At 47.1% G+C, this 15,615-nt stretch overlaps 4 protein-coding genes; 2 read left to right on the top strand and 2 right to left on the bottom strand.

Moving 5' to 3' along the window:
* Positions 1-2,716: 2,716 nt before the first annotated feature.
* On the top strand, positions 2,717-6,000 carry FFUJ_04720 (related to sexual differentiation process protein isp4; the record flags this gene model as incomplete). XM_023571959.1 has 2 exons in its annotated part: positions 2,717-5,046; positions 5,097-6,000. The coding sequence occupies 2 exons, from the start codon at positions 2,717-2,719 to the stop codon at positions 5,998-6,000; spliced, it is 3,234 nt and encodes a 1,077-aa protein (XP_023426178.1).
* Positions 6,001-6,397: 397 nt separating this feature from the next.
* On the bottom strand, positions 6,398-9,250 carry FFUJ_04719 (probable 26S proteasome regulatory particle chain; the record flags this gene model as incomplete). XM_023571960.1 has 4 exons in its annotated part: positions 6,398-6,424; positions 6,479-8,956; positions 9,009-9,082; positions 9,133-9,250. The coding sequence occupies 4 exons, from the start codon at positions 9,248-9,250 to the stop codon at positions 6,398-6,400; spliced, it is 2,697 nt and encodes an 898-aa protein (XP_023426179.1).
* Positions 9,251-9,728: 478 nt separating this feature from the next.
* Positions 9,729-11,003, top strand: FFUJ_04718 (probable RIO2 protein; the record flags this gene model as incomplete). XM_023571961.1 has 2 exons in its annotated part: positions 9,729-9,791; positions 9,846-11,003. 2 exons carry the CDS (start codon positions 9,729-9,731, stop codon positions 11,001-11,003), a joined length of 1,221 nt encoding a protein of 406 aa, XP_023426180.1.
* A 380-nt stretch (positions 11,004-11,383) lies between these two features.
* FFUJ_04717 (related to single-stranded DNA-binding protein MSSP-1) lies at positions 11,384-13,326 on the bottom strand (the record flags this gene model as incomplete). XM_023571963.1 has 7 exons in its annotated part: positions 11,384-11,549; positions 11,605-11,682; positions 11,732-11,992; positions 12,042-12,133; positions 12,188-12,277; positions 12,355-12,430; positions 12,482-13,326. The coding sequence occupies 7 exons, from the start codon at positions 13,324-13,326 to the stop codon at positions 11,384-11,386; spliced, it is 1,608 nt and encodes a 535-aa protein (XP_023426181.1).
* Between the last annotated feature and the right edge of the window lie 2,289 nt (positions 13,327-15,615).

Below are 15,615 nucleotides of genomic sequence, written 5' to 3' on the forward strand. Positions count from 1 at the left end.
AGTTATATAATTAAAGACTTTTTATTTAAGTATTATAATAATAATATATTTATACTTTTCCTTTTAATATACTTTTTTTATATCCTTTAGTTACTAAATATTATAGTCTTTAAACTATTAAAAAAGTATATAGAAAATTCCTTTTAGATTTTACTTTTATTACTAATTTAAGCTATATTAATAAGATTACCTTTTTATATATTTATAATAAAGCTTAAAAAGAAGCTATTATAAAGTTAAATGCTCTAATTAGCTAGAAAGTAACTAAATTATAGCCAGTTAATTTAATAAAGGTCTTAATAAATCTAATAGTTATTTAAACTCCTAAAATACTAATTTCTATTATTATAACTATTTCTTTAATAAAAGAAAAGAATTTCTATTTTTTAATAATGCCTTAATTATTTATATAGCTTTATTAAGTCCTTTAAGCTATTTTAAGTATTATCTTTAATAACCTAACTATTAAGCTACTTTTCTATAAAATTAGTAATTAATTAGATAGTTATAACTTCTTTATTAAATATTAAAAAAAAGAAATTATAATAATATAGTTAAAATAAGAAAAATATTTATTAAAAAAGAGAAAGAAAGTTATATATAATAGAAATATTAAATTTATAAAGGTTTTAATAATTTTAAAGGCTTATAAATAAATATAAAAAGTATTATAATTAAAAAGAATATTAAAATATATTTAAAAAATAAAATTTAAAGATTTTTATATTTAGTTTTATTTAAATATTTACTAATATAAATTTTATTTAATTAAAAAAATATAGTAATAATTAATTAATTATATTTTTAATAATATCTTATTTTTAGTATTTTATAGAGGGTGGCTGGTTTCTAGGGGTGGCCGGTTTCCCTGTATCCAACGTTAGGAGATATTCTATTGCTCAGAAGTTGGGACGAACAACCCAGTCTTGGCTAGCTAAAGCCATGTCTCAGGCATTGCTGACGAGGACCAAGTTTGAGCATGGGTGGTTAACGCGTGGGATGTCTGAAATGAGGATCCGAATTCCTTCCAGGGACTGGGGCGTGTCATAAGAGGAGCCTTCAGGGGTCCACTGTCTATAGAGAGGAATAGGATTCACTCACTACCAGATCGTTTTGCAACGGGGCAGAAGGCTGAAGTATAGTGGCTCGATTACGACAAACAGCGGCAGATCTACAAGTTCAGCAGTATAAGGTTCGGAGGCTGTTAAGCTACCTAGGGGGTGAAAGAAAACACAAGACCTCGATCCTAATGACAAAAAGATTTAGATAATATAGCCTATACTTAGGGTGACTTTTGCGGAGTTTATTTTGACACCCCATAGCAAGGTTCGCTGTTTTCTTGCCCCTAGAGGGCTACCTATCTGGATCGTCAAAGGGTCAGGAACGGTTCCTAGGTGCTCTGATAGCGACAGAGCCGGGACCAAACAGGCCAGACATAGGACAGCCAGGGTGCCATTGTAAAACACAGGGATTTGGGTTGTGATTATGATCACATCTTTCGGGTGTTATCTAATCAGATCCATCAACCGTCCTCAGAAATTTGAGCTTTCCCTGTCCTGTGGCCTGTAGCCGAGATGGGGACGTCAGGGTTTTGGTTCGGCCCGCTTGTTTGTTGCCGGCTTTGACGATGAGGTGCTTGGTGCTCAGTGCGTCTCGGAGACGGGAACAAGGGTTTGTATGACCGAGAGTGAGGAAAGATAGAGATCAAGAGCATCTCTACGGCTCGTCAAACACCAGTATACTGCAGCCACTTTCAGGCTGTGAGTACCCTATATGTCTGATTCGTTATATTGGATGGCACCAAAACCTCCCAGAATTGAGTGCACTGCTGTACATATGAAACTGATGAACAGATGGCCTGGGAGACTACCTAATAAACATGCGAGATGAAGGACAGCCAGCCATTCATTCGTTTTTGGCAAAGATATGGGTGCTCCCTTGTGGAATGGCACTTGGTTGCCCAATTATTTGTGAATTGCAATTGGATAGTTGTCATTCCTGGCATCTTCGGGAAGCATTGTTAGCAAGTCATGCAACTGTCAATAGTGCTTTGAGCATGAAATTCATCATCCATATCAACGCTCATGTGGTCTATTCTTCTGATACACCGCATACTCTCCGAGTCATACCAAAAGCCATTCCGCGAGCTGAATACCGTACTATTAACTCATGCACAATGCTCAATGTTTTGTCCTGCCTCAGTAGCTTAGCACCTAGATTGCCGTCATCCCGTCACCGACTCCCCTGGTCACCACCCACTCAAAACCCTTGAACACCCCATGCGCAAAGACAGGGCTGTCTTCTCCAAAAGCTCTTGCTTGCTTGATGGGCATTCCCGTAACGCGCCGTAGCCTTGCTTTTTTATTATGCATTATGTCTTTCTACCTATCACTGTCTTTGGATATGCTTTGTTGTCATTAATGCCATCCACCTGCTGTCAATTGGATCCCTTTGAGGCACTTTGCTAGCGGACGGCCCCTCTAACCACATTTTCCCATGGTATCAAAGCCCTTTTGATGCTGCTCCATACCATTACAAGGCAATGCCACACCCCAGATCGATGAGAGCTGGAGCCCGTTCGATCACGCCTCTCCTAAGTCGCTACCTATTTCGTTCACGCTGGCTTGGCTCGCTAGTCAACGAGAGTGTGGATAGCATCCATATCCATAGCTTAAGGTGGCCAGCCAGATACTGATACACGATACACGCCCCCGCCATGGGCAAACACACCACCAACTCATCCTCGGCCTCCATCTCTTCCAGCAAACGAAGCCTAAGCCGCCAATCTTCAGCGTCTTCGTCCCTGGCAGAGAGGGTTGGAGACAGGGTTGCTGGTGATTCCCCTCCACTCCGCCAGGACGTCGCCCTTCAGCCCCTAACATCCACATCCACGTCTGCATCCTCATCCTCTGCCAGGTCCACTGTGACTGTCTCACCCTCACACCCAGTCCAAGCCAAGGGTCATGTCTTGCCGTATCAGGCTCCGGCCTCTCATATACCTCCTCCATCATTAAGTACCGCTGCTACCCCAGCTGCATCTGCATTTGCATCTACACCTGCATCTGCATCTACTTCTACTCACGCTTCGGCTCCAACCTCAGCTGCTATTCCACCGGTTCTCGTTGGTAATCAAGATGCGGCGCAGCCTCTTGATCATATCGATTCCGACGATAGTCTAGATGCCATTCCTCAACCCATAGACGACACTATAGATATGGCTTCCAAGAAGACGCCCTTCTTGCGCTCCGCCGCCGCTCGCTCCGATGCTGCTCCCTACGGTTCGGTCTCACTAACACCCAGTCGCAACAATTCACCCGCTGGTAGTGATCGCTGGGATCCCGATTCCCACCAGCTCCGTCACGTTCCGGATACAATGCGCAGCGAGGCCTCGCACCGCTCCACCCTTGGCAAGAAATCCTCCTCGAGGTTATCAGAAGAGATCGATGGCGCCGTCCTAGTCTCGGGCCTTGAAGGCCGCCTGGGCATTACCGAACCTACACATACCGGTGTTCTCGAGGGTAGCATGAAGGACGACTTGTCCGAAGATGGCGCACTGCTGGATGACGCTTCTTCGGCCGCATCAGATTCTGGGCATCAAGAAAACTCGCCTCACGAGGCTGTTCGCGCGTCCGTTCCGCCTACAGACAATACCACTCTATCCATAAATACGCCACGCATGTGGTGTCTCTCTGTCATTTTCGCCATTCTAGGCTCTTCGACCAATCTGTTCTTCTCTTTAAGATACCCCAGTGTTGCCATTACTCCAGTTATTGCCTTATTGCTTGTCCATCCTCTTGGACATCTGTGGGATTTTGTGCTAAAACGACCTTATGACCCCGAGGAGGAGTTTATCGATGGTGTACGGACGACTTCTGTCAGTGACGATGCACATGGATCGCATAAGATCAAGAGACGCACGCGTTGGAGGAGATGGCTAGCGCAAGGTCGTTGGAACGAAAAGGAACATACTTGCGTCTATGTCAGTAGCAACGTTGCATTTGGCTTCGCCTTTGCGACAGATGTTATCGTTGAGCAGACTCAGTTCTACAACCAGGAAGCTCCTATCGTGTACCAACTTCTTCTCACTATATCCACCCAGATTCTCGGTTATGGCTTTGCAGGCATAACACGCCGCTTCCTAGTTCGACCCAGTGGAATGATCTGGCCGGGGACTCTTATGTCGGCAGCTATGTTCTCGACGCTTCACAAACAGGAGAACAAACCTGCCGGAGGCTGGACCATTAGCAGGTGGAAATTCTTCTACATTGTCTGGACTATATCTTTCCTCTTCTATTTTCTCCCTGGACTACTTATGCCAGCACTCAGCTATTTCAACGTCATCACCTGGTTTGCGCCCAAAAATGTCGTTATCGCAAATCTGTTCGGCGTATCTTCCGGTCTTGGGCTCTTTCCCCTGACCTTTGACTGGGCGCAAGTGACCTACGTTGGCTCACCGTTACTTGTCCCGTTCTGGGCTGCTATGAATGTTATCGGAGGTCTAGCTGTGGTAATGTGGATTATTGCACCTATTCTCTACTACACCAACGTTCTCTTCTCATCGTACATGCCGATTCTTTCAGCTGCTGTTTTCGACAACACGGGCAAGGTCTACGATGTCAGCAAGATTCTTACGCACGATTTTCTCTTTGATCGAGAGGCCTATCAGAGCTACAGCAGAGTGTTCTTGCCAATCACATACGTGTTGAGCTATGGTGTTCAATTCGCTGGTCTGGCTGCTCTTTTGACGCATACTGCCTGTTGGCACGGTCAGGATATATGGAAGTCTTGGAAACGAGCACTTGAGGAGGCTCGCGAGGATGGGCAGCCCAAGTATGAACCGGTAGCAGATTCTCCTGGGCCTCTACCACGACAATCGTTCGACGAGGACCAGAGGCGCATGTCAACATCCACTTCTCATGTAGATGGAATTATTAGCCGCGAAGATATTCACAGCAAACTCATGAAGAGATACAAGGATGCCCCTCTGAGTTGGTATCTAATCACGTTTCTCTCCATGGCTGCCATCGGCATCTTCGTTGTCGAATAGTAAGTCTGCGCCCCCTTATTCAGATGCCTTCCCTTGCTAACTGGTCTAGCTATCCCGTCCATTTGCCCTGGTACGGCCTTCTTCTCGCGCTTGGCCTTGGAGCTCTGTTTTTCATCCCCAATGGCATCATTATGGCTGTCACAAATCAACATAGCAGCATCTATCTCATCTGTCAACTCATCTGCGGTGTTGTGTTTCCAGGTCGCCCAATCGCAAACATGGTTTTTGTTACATACGGCTACATTTCATCAGCGCAAGGCATCAAATTTGCTTCTGACCTTAAACTCGGCCACTACATGAAGATTCCTCCTCGCATCCTCTTTCTTGTTCAGATCGTCGCGACACTTGTCTCGTCGCTGACTCAGATTGGTGTGCTCAACTGGATGTTCGCGAACATCAAAGGCATTTGCACCTCAGAAGCTCTCAATGGATTCACCTGTCCCATTGCAAGAGTACACTTCAACGGCTCCATTCTGTGGGGTGTCGTTGGACCTAACGAATTCTTTGGTCCGAAGGCCATATATCGTTCCCTGGTCTGGTTCTTCCCCCTTGGCGCTCTCCTCCCCATTCCCCTGTGGCTTTACTGTCGACGTAACCGCTCCAGTATTCTCCGCAAGGTCAACCTACCTGTTATTTTCGGCGCCATGTCCTGGATCCCTCCTGCAACAGGCCTCAACTTCTCCGTCTGGGTGCTTGTATGCTACGTCTTCAACTACCTTATCAAGAATCGTCACAATGCCTGGTGGAGCAAGTACACCATGACCTTGAGCGCCGCCCTCGATTCTGGGCTTGCCTTTGGTATAGTAGTTGTATTTTTCGGCTTCATCTACCCTGGGCTTGCAAAGAACCTCAAATGGTGGGGCACTGAAGTGTACAAGCAGGGTTGTGACTGGCAAGCATGCTCCTATAATACCCTCCCAGAAGGTGAATACTTCGGGCCCAAAACATGGTAAAAAGTCCACAATGTTGAAAAGGGTTTTCTTTTTTGGGGTTTTGGAACATACTGCATATAGAAATCTGTCCTCATCATGAGGGCCACAGTGATAGACAGCATGGACGGATACGATGGTCATTATTACAAAGACGTGGTTTGTTTACATTAATTCAAAGGGTAGCACCAGCTTTGACAGCATGGGCAGTTTCGGTTCAGCATCAATTGACATAGCACGTTGCTTTTGGACCAAGATAAAACTCCACACTTGGTTTCTCCGTCTATCATAATGCCTATTCCTACCCGCTTCTTTACTGCGCTTACGGCAGATTACCATAGAATACAGTGTGATTAAGTCTGGCTTTGTAACTTGCCTGGTTTTAGAAACCAGAACCATGCTAATAACAAGTTCAACCCGTCTATTTCTCAGCTTCCCAATCAGGGTTCTACAAGTTCATGTCAGCACGTGAGGATAGTTTGTTGAACGTTATGCAACTTACCTTCCGCAAAATTACCAAGCCTTCTAGAGTGCTGTTGAGGCTAATATACTCCTCATCTTCCAGCTCCGCTCGTTCACCATATCCGAGCACCACAGGTGTGCTCTGAGTTTGCCAGCCAGTGATTGTCTTGGGACGACCAGCTTGGCCAACGACATCGACGGCTTGACCCACGCGGACGTTGACCTTGAGAGGCTTGAGGTCTTCATCCAAGGTAACAAGGAAGCGGGGGTGCATGGCCGTGACAAGGAAGTAGAGGAGGTAATGTGACTGGCCGGTGATAAACTCTTTGGGCTCAATCATAGCGACAAGAGTAGCAAGTAGACCAGCGGCCGCTACACGGGACAGAACTTGACGATCTGTATGGAAGGGACTGATTGACAGAGTGCCCTTACCCATGTGGAGGAGACCCTGGGCGATTCGCACCATAAAAAGAGCATCCTGATCACGGTGGTAGTAACTGGCGAGTTGTCGAAGCAGCTGAGCTAATCGGGCGTTGTTGGTGCCTGCACCCAGAAGACCCATGGCAAAGATGGCGTTGATAGCAACCTCAGGATCATTGTCGTGGCTGTATCTTGAGAGGGTATCATACACCTTCATTTGAGGGTTGCTGGGGCTAATGAGACCCATGGCAAGGGGCACAGCTTTTCGAATGTTGGCCTCGCCGTAGTGCATGAGATGACCGAACTGACGCAGGACCATTTCTTGTCCAATATCTTCACCCATAGCCACAAGTGCAATACCAATCACCGCGTATGCCTGCAGAAGTTCGTCACCCCTCTTCTCTTCAGACTCCTCTTGATGCTCATTGCAGATATGAAGAAGCTCCTGGATCTTAAGGACAGCGCCAGTACCGGCCCACGCGCAAATCTCAGCCATGACAGCGGTCGACTTGGCCATAGGATGCTCGATGGCCTTCAGGGTTTCGAGGATAACATCAACCTCTTCTTGGCGACCAAAGAAGAGAAGACCTAGACCAAGAGCCAAGAATCGTGTCCACTTGTCAGTCAATTGGTTTTTGCGATCGTCGTCCATTAGAGTAGTGATAATGGCCTCGCTGATTTCCGGGTGAGAAGAGCCAGTGAAGATAAGACCGCAGGATAAAGCAGCCATTGCCGAAATCTGCATATCAACACTAGCATCAGAGATCATGGGTAGCAAGTGCTCGAGAACGTCCTCCTTGTTGGAGCCGGCATAAGCAAGTCCAAGGCCCATGATGCAGGCAGTCCTGACGAGGGGGTTGGGATGGTAAAGCTTGTCCCCATCAGCCAACAGGGCAATGGCTGGGTCTGAATCCATTACTACGCCCGAATTCATAATTCCAATAGCAAGCATTGCGCCAGCCGAAATCTCTGCCTCTGAGGAGTACGTATACTTATCGATCTTGTCAAGCCCATTCTCGATATCCCACATTAAAAGGGTGCCCATGGAGGCAACGGTGGACATCATGCCGTCGGCTTTGGTCTTCCAAACCCATGTCTCCTTCTCACCGTCGACAAGCATCATTTTATCGTTGCCAAAACCAGCATTCACAAAAGCATTGACGAATGCCGCTGCAAGGTTATGCCGAGCAGAGTCCAGATTGGTCATTCCTGCAACTCGACTGCTCTCCAGGTGACTCTTGTAGATATCCTCGGTGGTCTTTGGCTCCAGAATGTTGAGCTCCTTGCCAAGCGATTTGAAATGTTCCGACAGCTTCAGGTTGCCGACGGACTCCACAAGGGCAGTGTTCTCTTCTGACTGGTCATCAGCATCAATGACTATTCTTTGCCGCGCAATCAGAAACGCAAGCTGCTTCTGAAGGGCAGGGTCTTCAGCCTTGTCGAAATCAGACTTAATGAGTTCGTAATCGTGTAGTCGAATTGCAAGGACCATAGCCTGTGCAAACTGCTTGTATTCCATGTAGATGTCGTGTGCGGTCTTGAGAAAAGTCTCATTGTCGGGGTAGGTGAGGAGGTTCACCATTGAAGACATGTACAAGCATACACGAGCGTACGTGTTTTCGTCCACAAACTTGGGCATTTCCTCAATGATTTCAAGTTCGCTCATAAGATCCACTGCATCGGCCTCGGCATTGCTCTTGAGGAAGAGGGGGATCAAAACAAGTGCCAGGTCGATCAGGTCCTTGGTGGACTCGTCATTTGCGATTCGCTTTCCATACACTTCTCCAATCTCAAGCGCGAGATGCCTAGTATACTCGTGACCCCACGAGCTGATGTCAGATGAAGGCGCTTGAAGTCTGTAAAACAGTGTGTCTTGTCGGTCTTCATCTGAAAACGTCATGCCGATGACGGAGAGAACATCCGCCAGCGAGGTCCTGTCTTCGCCCTTGGGCCACTGCTCGAAAAGTTTCGTCAAGGACTCGTAATGCGGTCGTAGGAATTTGAGGGGCTTTGGAACTGCTGTCATGGATGACGTCGACGTCTTTATCAGGTTCTTCATAGCTTCAAGGGCGGGCTTGTAAAGTTCCGTGTTTGGCTCCTGTATATTGTTAAGACCATTGCACCGAAGACTTGCTAGCGGATAAACTTACGGTCAAGCGCTCGACCAGCAATTCAAGCTCATTCTTGAGTTGTTGGTCCTCCTCGTTGAGCTCCTCCTCAGCAGCTAGGTCCCTAGTCAGTACATCATTTCATGCAAACGGCAGGGCCTCATACTCTCAATCTTCTCTTCCTCTTTCTTTCCATTTGTCTGTTGCTTGTCCTTCTTCGCATCGTCGACGGCCTTGCCCTTGCCCTTGTCGGCCGCCTTTGGCACCTCGCTGTCTTGAGCCATGTTGATGTCGTAGGCCTGGGGGCGCCTGGTAGAGTCCACTGAGCAGACTGGCAGCAAAAAAAAAAAAGCAGAAAGGTAAACTACTATACAAGCCTGAGCTGTGTCCTCAGTGATCGCGGCGTGTCAGTTTTGAGAGTTGTGCTATCGTGGTCGTGGGTTGGTGTGGATGGAAACTGATGGAGGCTGCTTGGCTAAGCTCAAGGTGCTTTGCTGTAGGTAGCGGTAGCTCTGCTGGGTTACGCGAAGCGCTGCCGCCTGGCTATCCCCAGCCTCATCACGTGCAAGCCAGCACAATAGGACCCACATTGCCAAGAAGGCAGACTTTTGATAACGAGCGATAAGATCTTCAAGAAAAAATAACCCCACCATACAACATCAACCCCTCCAACTCCAACAACAAAAAACATCAGTTTTCAACAAATCCTTGAGATAGAGGTTCAAGCATTTATCCTGGAACTCTCTACAAAAGCGGCCCACCATGAAGTTAGATACACGGGCAATGCGCCACCTCGCCTCTGAGGATTGGCGAGTTTTGACAGCAGTATGCATACGCCCTGGCCATCACGGTTAGACACAAGACTTAAACCAATTATAGGTCGAAATGGGAAGCAAGAACCACGAACTTGTCCCAACTTCATTGATTGAAAAGATTTCACGCCTTCGCGGTGGTGCCGGAAGCGTTCATAAGAGTATTTCAGCCCTTGCCAAAGTCGGTCTCATTGCGCGGGTGAAGGAGGCAAAATACGATGGATATCGACTCACGTATGGTGGACTCGATTACCTTGCACTTCACACCTATGCCAAGAAAAAGGATGTCTACAGTGTAGGAGACAGAATTGGTGTGGGTAAAGAGAGTGATATCATGGTTGTGGCAGATCATAGCGGCACCCAACGAGTCCTCAAGATCCATCGACTGGGCCGAATTTCTTTCCGAACCGTCAAATCGAATCGAGACTACCTTAAGAATCGACAATCTGGATCATGGATGTATCTTTCACGGCTCGCTGCCATGAAGGAGTTTGCTTTCATGAAGGCTCTACGTGAAGAAGGCTTCCCCGTCCCCGAGCCCATTGCACAATCACGGCACACAATTGTCATGTCGTTAATAGACGCCTTTCCTCTTCGACAGATAGCGGAAGTTCCTGATCCGGCATCTTTGTATGCTGACCTCATTGCTTTGATCCTCCGACTCGCCAAACAAGGACTGATTCATGGTGATTTCAATGAATTCAACATCTTGATCAAGGAGAACATTATCAAATCTGAGGATGGGGAGGAGACTCTGACACTCGAGCCAGTCATCATCGACTTCCCCCAAATGATTTCCATGGAACATCAAAATGCCGAGATGTATTTTGATCGAGACGTGAACTGCATCAAGCGCTTCTTCGAGCGCAGATTTCACTTTGTTCCAACAGAACCCGGTCCCTTTTTCAAACATGCGAAAAAGACAGTGGGTAAGGATGGCGTGAAACGACTCGACGCTACGGTGGAGGCTTCTGGCTTTACAAAGAGGATGTTGAAAGATCTTGAGGCTGCTATCAAGGAAAAGGGGGATCAAACGGCTCAACATAGTGGGGATGAAGACGATGAAGATGAGGGTGACGACAGTGACGAAGAGAGTGAGAACAGTGATACAGATAACACAGAACACCCTCATGATGGCCAGGTATCAGGCGGTCTACTTGGCGATGATGCTATGGCTTCGAAGGAGGATATGGTAGAGGAGAGCATGTCTAAACTGACAGTATGAATGAAAAACAATGATACCCATATCTTGGAAGATCCAACAAGGCCAACCAAGCATATCTTCGCTCACAACAAATCTGCGACTCAAAATAACTGAAGGAATTCTATGACATTAAGAAAATTCTCTCTAAACGCCCTCTGACTTTTATGGCACGAAGCCCCCGAATCTAAACTACAAAAGCTCATGACATCATATCATGGCATGAATTCCTCGAGTGTAACAGCTACCTCAGACCATAAGATGTTCCGCGATGGCTACACTGTTGATGCTTGAGCCAAACACTCCAAGACGGAAAACAACGAGAGACGAATAATAAATGAAAACGCGGGTTCCGGCGTTACCAGCCAGATAGAATCCATTTTAACTGTTGGCAGTTCGAGATCTTAGATCTCCTTCTTGATCTCCTTCTTGATCTCCTTCTTGATCGAAGGGGACGCATCGAAGGATGAGCCAGTCACCACTCCATCCACGTGAACGGGGGTGTTCTCGCCGCATTCGGATGAGGCGGGTGTGGCAATCACTTCATTGGTGCTCCCGATAGCAGCCGTCCTATACCAAGGGTTAGAAAAAAGTCACAGAACCCCGGGGCAGCCCTGTCTCATACCCAATGGATTGAAGCTGAGAAGCCAGGCGTCGAGTCTCATTGTTGGTATCGGACACAGAGGGAGCCGGGGGCATGGGACTAGGAAAGTGTCAACCTCTGTGAGAAAACAATACGCATTAAAACTTACGGCCGGGTGATGGGGATGGCTGCTCGTCGGTTCTGGGCATGGTGAGGGTACATGGAGCCACCATAGCCGACGAGGGGAGTGCCGTAGGCTCCGATATTGTACTCGTTCGTTCGGAACTGACGACGCTCAGCGGTGACTCGCTTCAATTCCTTCTGAGCTGGAGTATCAGCGTAGCGAATGTTCATGAGAAGTCCATCATCGCCAACACTCGAACCATGGAACCTCTCGATAACATCATCGCAAATGTCTCGGTTCTCAAAGCTGTGCTTCTGTTAGCCACATACACTCATCCTTAGCCCTGAGCACCTACCGAGCGAAACCAACACCACGACTGTTCCCCATGCTATCACGAAGGATCTTGCTGGATAAGATCGTATAATCCCTGAAAATGGCGCCGAGCTCCTAGCAGCAGTTAGAGGCTGTAGAACATATTGAGCCATGGTTTTCAAAACGTACCACTTCTGTCAGAGACTTAGGAAGGTTCGAGATGTACAGGTTGGTAGAGTCGTCGTCACCCTCAGCCTTGAGACGAGAGTTGAAAGACTCCTGAAAGAAAAAAGTGTCAGTTTACCCTTCTCAACACTCATCCATGGGTTGGGGGAACATGCCCTAGCAAAGCCGACTTCGTATCCAAGACGATGGAATCCGCGAATACACATCTCGGAGTGAGCAACGTCAAAGAACTTTGCGAAGCCAAATCTTGTCTTTGTTAGTCATTGTTTGTTCCAAGATTTGCGTAACGAAACGTACCCTTTGCACGCACCCGTGGCAGTGTCAATGATAGCCTTGGAAGTCTCGACTTCACCGAAACGGGAAGTGAATTGATACAGGGTATGGTCATCGGTGGTCGGGTAAAGGCCACGAATATAGACATTGCGGTTGCCGGGGATTCGATTTTCGAGGCTCTGTTCAAGGCTCTTCATCTGACCTGCAGGTGTGAAAACTGCGGGAACCGCCGTAGGAATGGCAGGTTCCTTTGCCAAGATCTCATCCAGGACGTGATCAGACACTGGAGAAGGCTTTGTCTTAGTCGTAGCTTCGACATGATGAGAGCCAAGGAGTTGGTGGGGAGAAGGAGTTGTATACGCTGATCGGTCGCTGTGAACTCTGGGACCATGCTCACGATTTGGCCAGCTCCCGTAAAAGGGGGTAGCAGGTGCGGACTCTGTGGTCGAGTAGGAGCCGCGGCGGTTCTCCAAACCAGGAACTTCGGACTGAGTTCGATCACCTCGAGGATGTCCAGCATTGGCGCGAGCGGGGGTGAAGGGGATGAGAGGGCCGGATAGAGCATATGGGTTGGCATAGGCTCCATTCATCTGATAACCAGGATAGGCCGATTCATTTGGGTGGTTAAGGGCAACCGACTGGGAACCGGGCATGGAGGCAAGAATGAGTCCATCGGGAGAAACCATGTAGGGTGGTGGCATGGGAACAGGAGCGCCCTGGGGAGCAGGCAAAGTCATGCCCGTAAGGCTCAACCCCTGAAAGTGGCCCAACAAAGCATTGTGATCGGTAGAGCCAGGGATAGCGAGATGCTGAGGTCGCCTATCAGGCTGGTTGGAGAGGAAAGGTGCCACACCAGCGGTCGGTTCCATGGTCGCCATTGAATGAGGATGTATGACTGAGATATCTATGCAAATGTCAGACGATTATTCATTTGGTAATAATGAAGGCTCGGACTCGGTTAGGCTTGAAGATGAAAAGGGATATTGCTACACCAGATTGAACATCCAGAGGGGTAACTGCAAGTATCTCACCTCACAAGCAACAGATCGGCTGCAAAAAGCAGTGCAAGATGCGAATAATCGGTGGATGTGTGAAAATCTGGCTGTATCCAAGATGTCAGTTGAGAAGTGCATGTGTGGGTGACGACAAGAGGGTATGGTAACTTGGTAGAACAGATGTTCCCAGGGATTCGAACAGGACATCCAACACTGAGTATATGGACGAACGATATTCTGGCAGTCCTGTATTGCTGTGATAAGGTTGAGGGATGAATGCGTGAAAACAGAGTGACTGGGGCAAAGGTCTGCAGCAAACATACCTCGAGGGCTTGAATGATGATCAAGCAGTTGATGGACAAAGCAGGCTGAAAGAAGCCGATGATGACGAACTCTGGGGTACCAAGACTGAGATGAAGCGAGAGTAAGTAAATTAGCCACGATAGCGTGCAAGATGGAGTACAGAAGAGATTGAAGGTATGAGGAGCGCTGAATGAAGTCTGTGAAAAGAAGATGAAGAAGACAAAGAGAGGATGAGAAGAGACGAGCGAAGATATAGGGGAAATAGAGGAAGAGAAAGGATGAAGCAAGCACCTACCTAATAGTGCACAAAAATGATGATGTCGGAAAGAGGTATACTGATGAAAGAGGAAGGACCTTTGCAGCTGAGAAAAAGGCAAGAATGATGCTATCAGTAAGACCTATGTCCGCGCAAAAAATGTTGTCAAAACACTGTTGATGTTGAGTGAGAAGGTCGGATGAGATATGATTTGGATGAATCTTGAACAATGGGAAGGAATAATAAGAAGAATAGCAAAGAGGAGAAATTCAATGCGGACCCTCTGACAGCCTCAGGATTTCTGACAGTGTCAACCTATCTTAGGAAGCTGGCAAGAGCTGCGAAGCGAGGTTCTGCCTGCCACTTCCAGACAATGATATTGGAAGGACCTAAGCACCTCCCATGGAAGTTTGTAGAACGAGCTTGTTACTAGGTATTAAATACCTCAGGATGAGGCAACGGAAAGGGTTATTATGGGTCAAGATCAGAACAATTATGTATGTATGGTTGAGAATATCTGCAATGATAGTCACGTTGTCTGTCTATTGTTCTGTTGTTAAATACGGGCCAGAGCGATGGGTACTTGGGCAGTGCCGATATTCGTGCGAGGACCGAGGCTTTCCAGATATCAGCATGAACAGCATCGAGAACATCGGTTTGGTGATGAAGGAAACGTAATGTTGAAACCCATGAAGACAAGGATCAGGAAAGACGAAAGTCAATGCCAGTGAAACGGCAGTGAATAGGAAGATTATTGTGGTGACTGATGAAAAGCAGTGTGAATCAAAGCAACATACCGTAAGTCTTTCGTAGATGTGCCTGGGTCATGAACACGCAGAAGCAATGATACTTGTTACTAAAAGTTAATATGTTCAAAGGTCAGTATCTAGATAGCTGAAGTGGCCTGGATCTAAAGCCCTTTCTTGTATGTACTGAGAGATGGCTTGGACCCCAGCTGAAGTACGCAGACACTTATATTGGGGAGTGTACAAGATGTGTCTTAATAAGAGTATGTTCCGTATACTTCTAGGCAGGTATTTTGCGGCATGGCTCATAGCACAAACAGATCTCCCATGCGAGCAAAACCAACCATTTCCTAGTCGCTTGTTTGAGCTCAAATATCGAACTCTCTTGTAGTCATTTTCCCAATGTCTCGCGCTCTGATTTGTTGAAGATTATGCAAGATCTTGTTAGACAAGGCGTGCATGTTCGCCATCCCATTCCATGAACACCTAAGTATGCATGTCTCTGTAAGCTGCATGTTCGTGATGCTTTCCAATCCTTGGTAGTACTTCAATATCAGCTTTTTAGCTCTTGGCTTGTCTAGTATGTTTGACCTGTGAGTACACATATTGCTTTTCATATGCTCTTTTGTATCCGTGCAGTTTGCACCTGCATCAACCGCTCGGCTTGTCTTGTATTGCCTGTCCATGCGTTATGACTTTCTTTTTAGTCAAGTTTCAGCCCGGCGATTTAGACCCTTCGATGGGTGGAACGCCAGCAAATTTTGGTACATTTGGGCCGTTTAATATTTCTCCCCGAGGGTAGGTAAGTAAAGCGTATTACTCTTGAATTTATATCGTCGGCCGTGATAATACCACATC

This window comes from Fusarium fujikuroi, chromosome FFUJ_chr02, assembly GCF_900079805.1.
Source record: "Fusarium fujikuroi IMI 58289 draft genome, chromosome FFUJ_chr02".
Taxonomy (NCBI): domain Eukaryota; kingdom Fungi; phylum Ascomycota; class Sordariomycetes; order Hypocreales; family Nectriaceae; genus Fusarium; species Fusarium fujikuroi.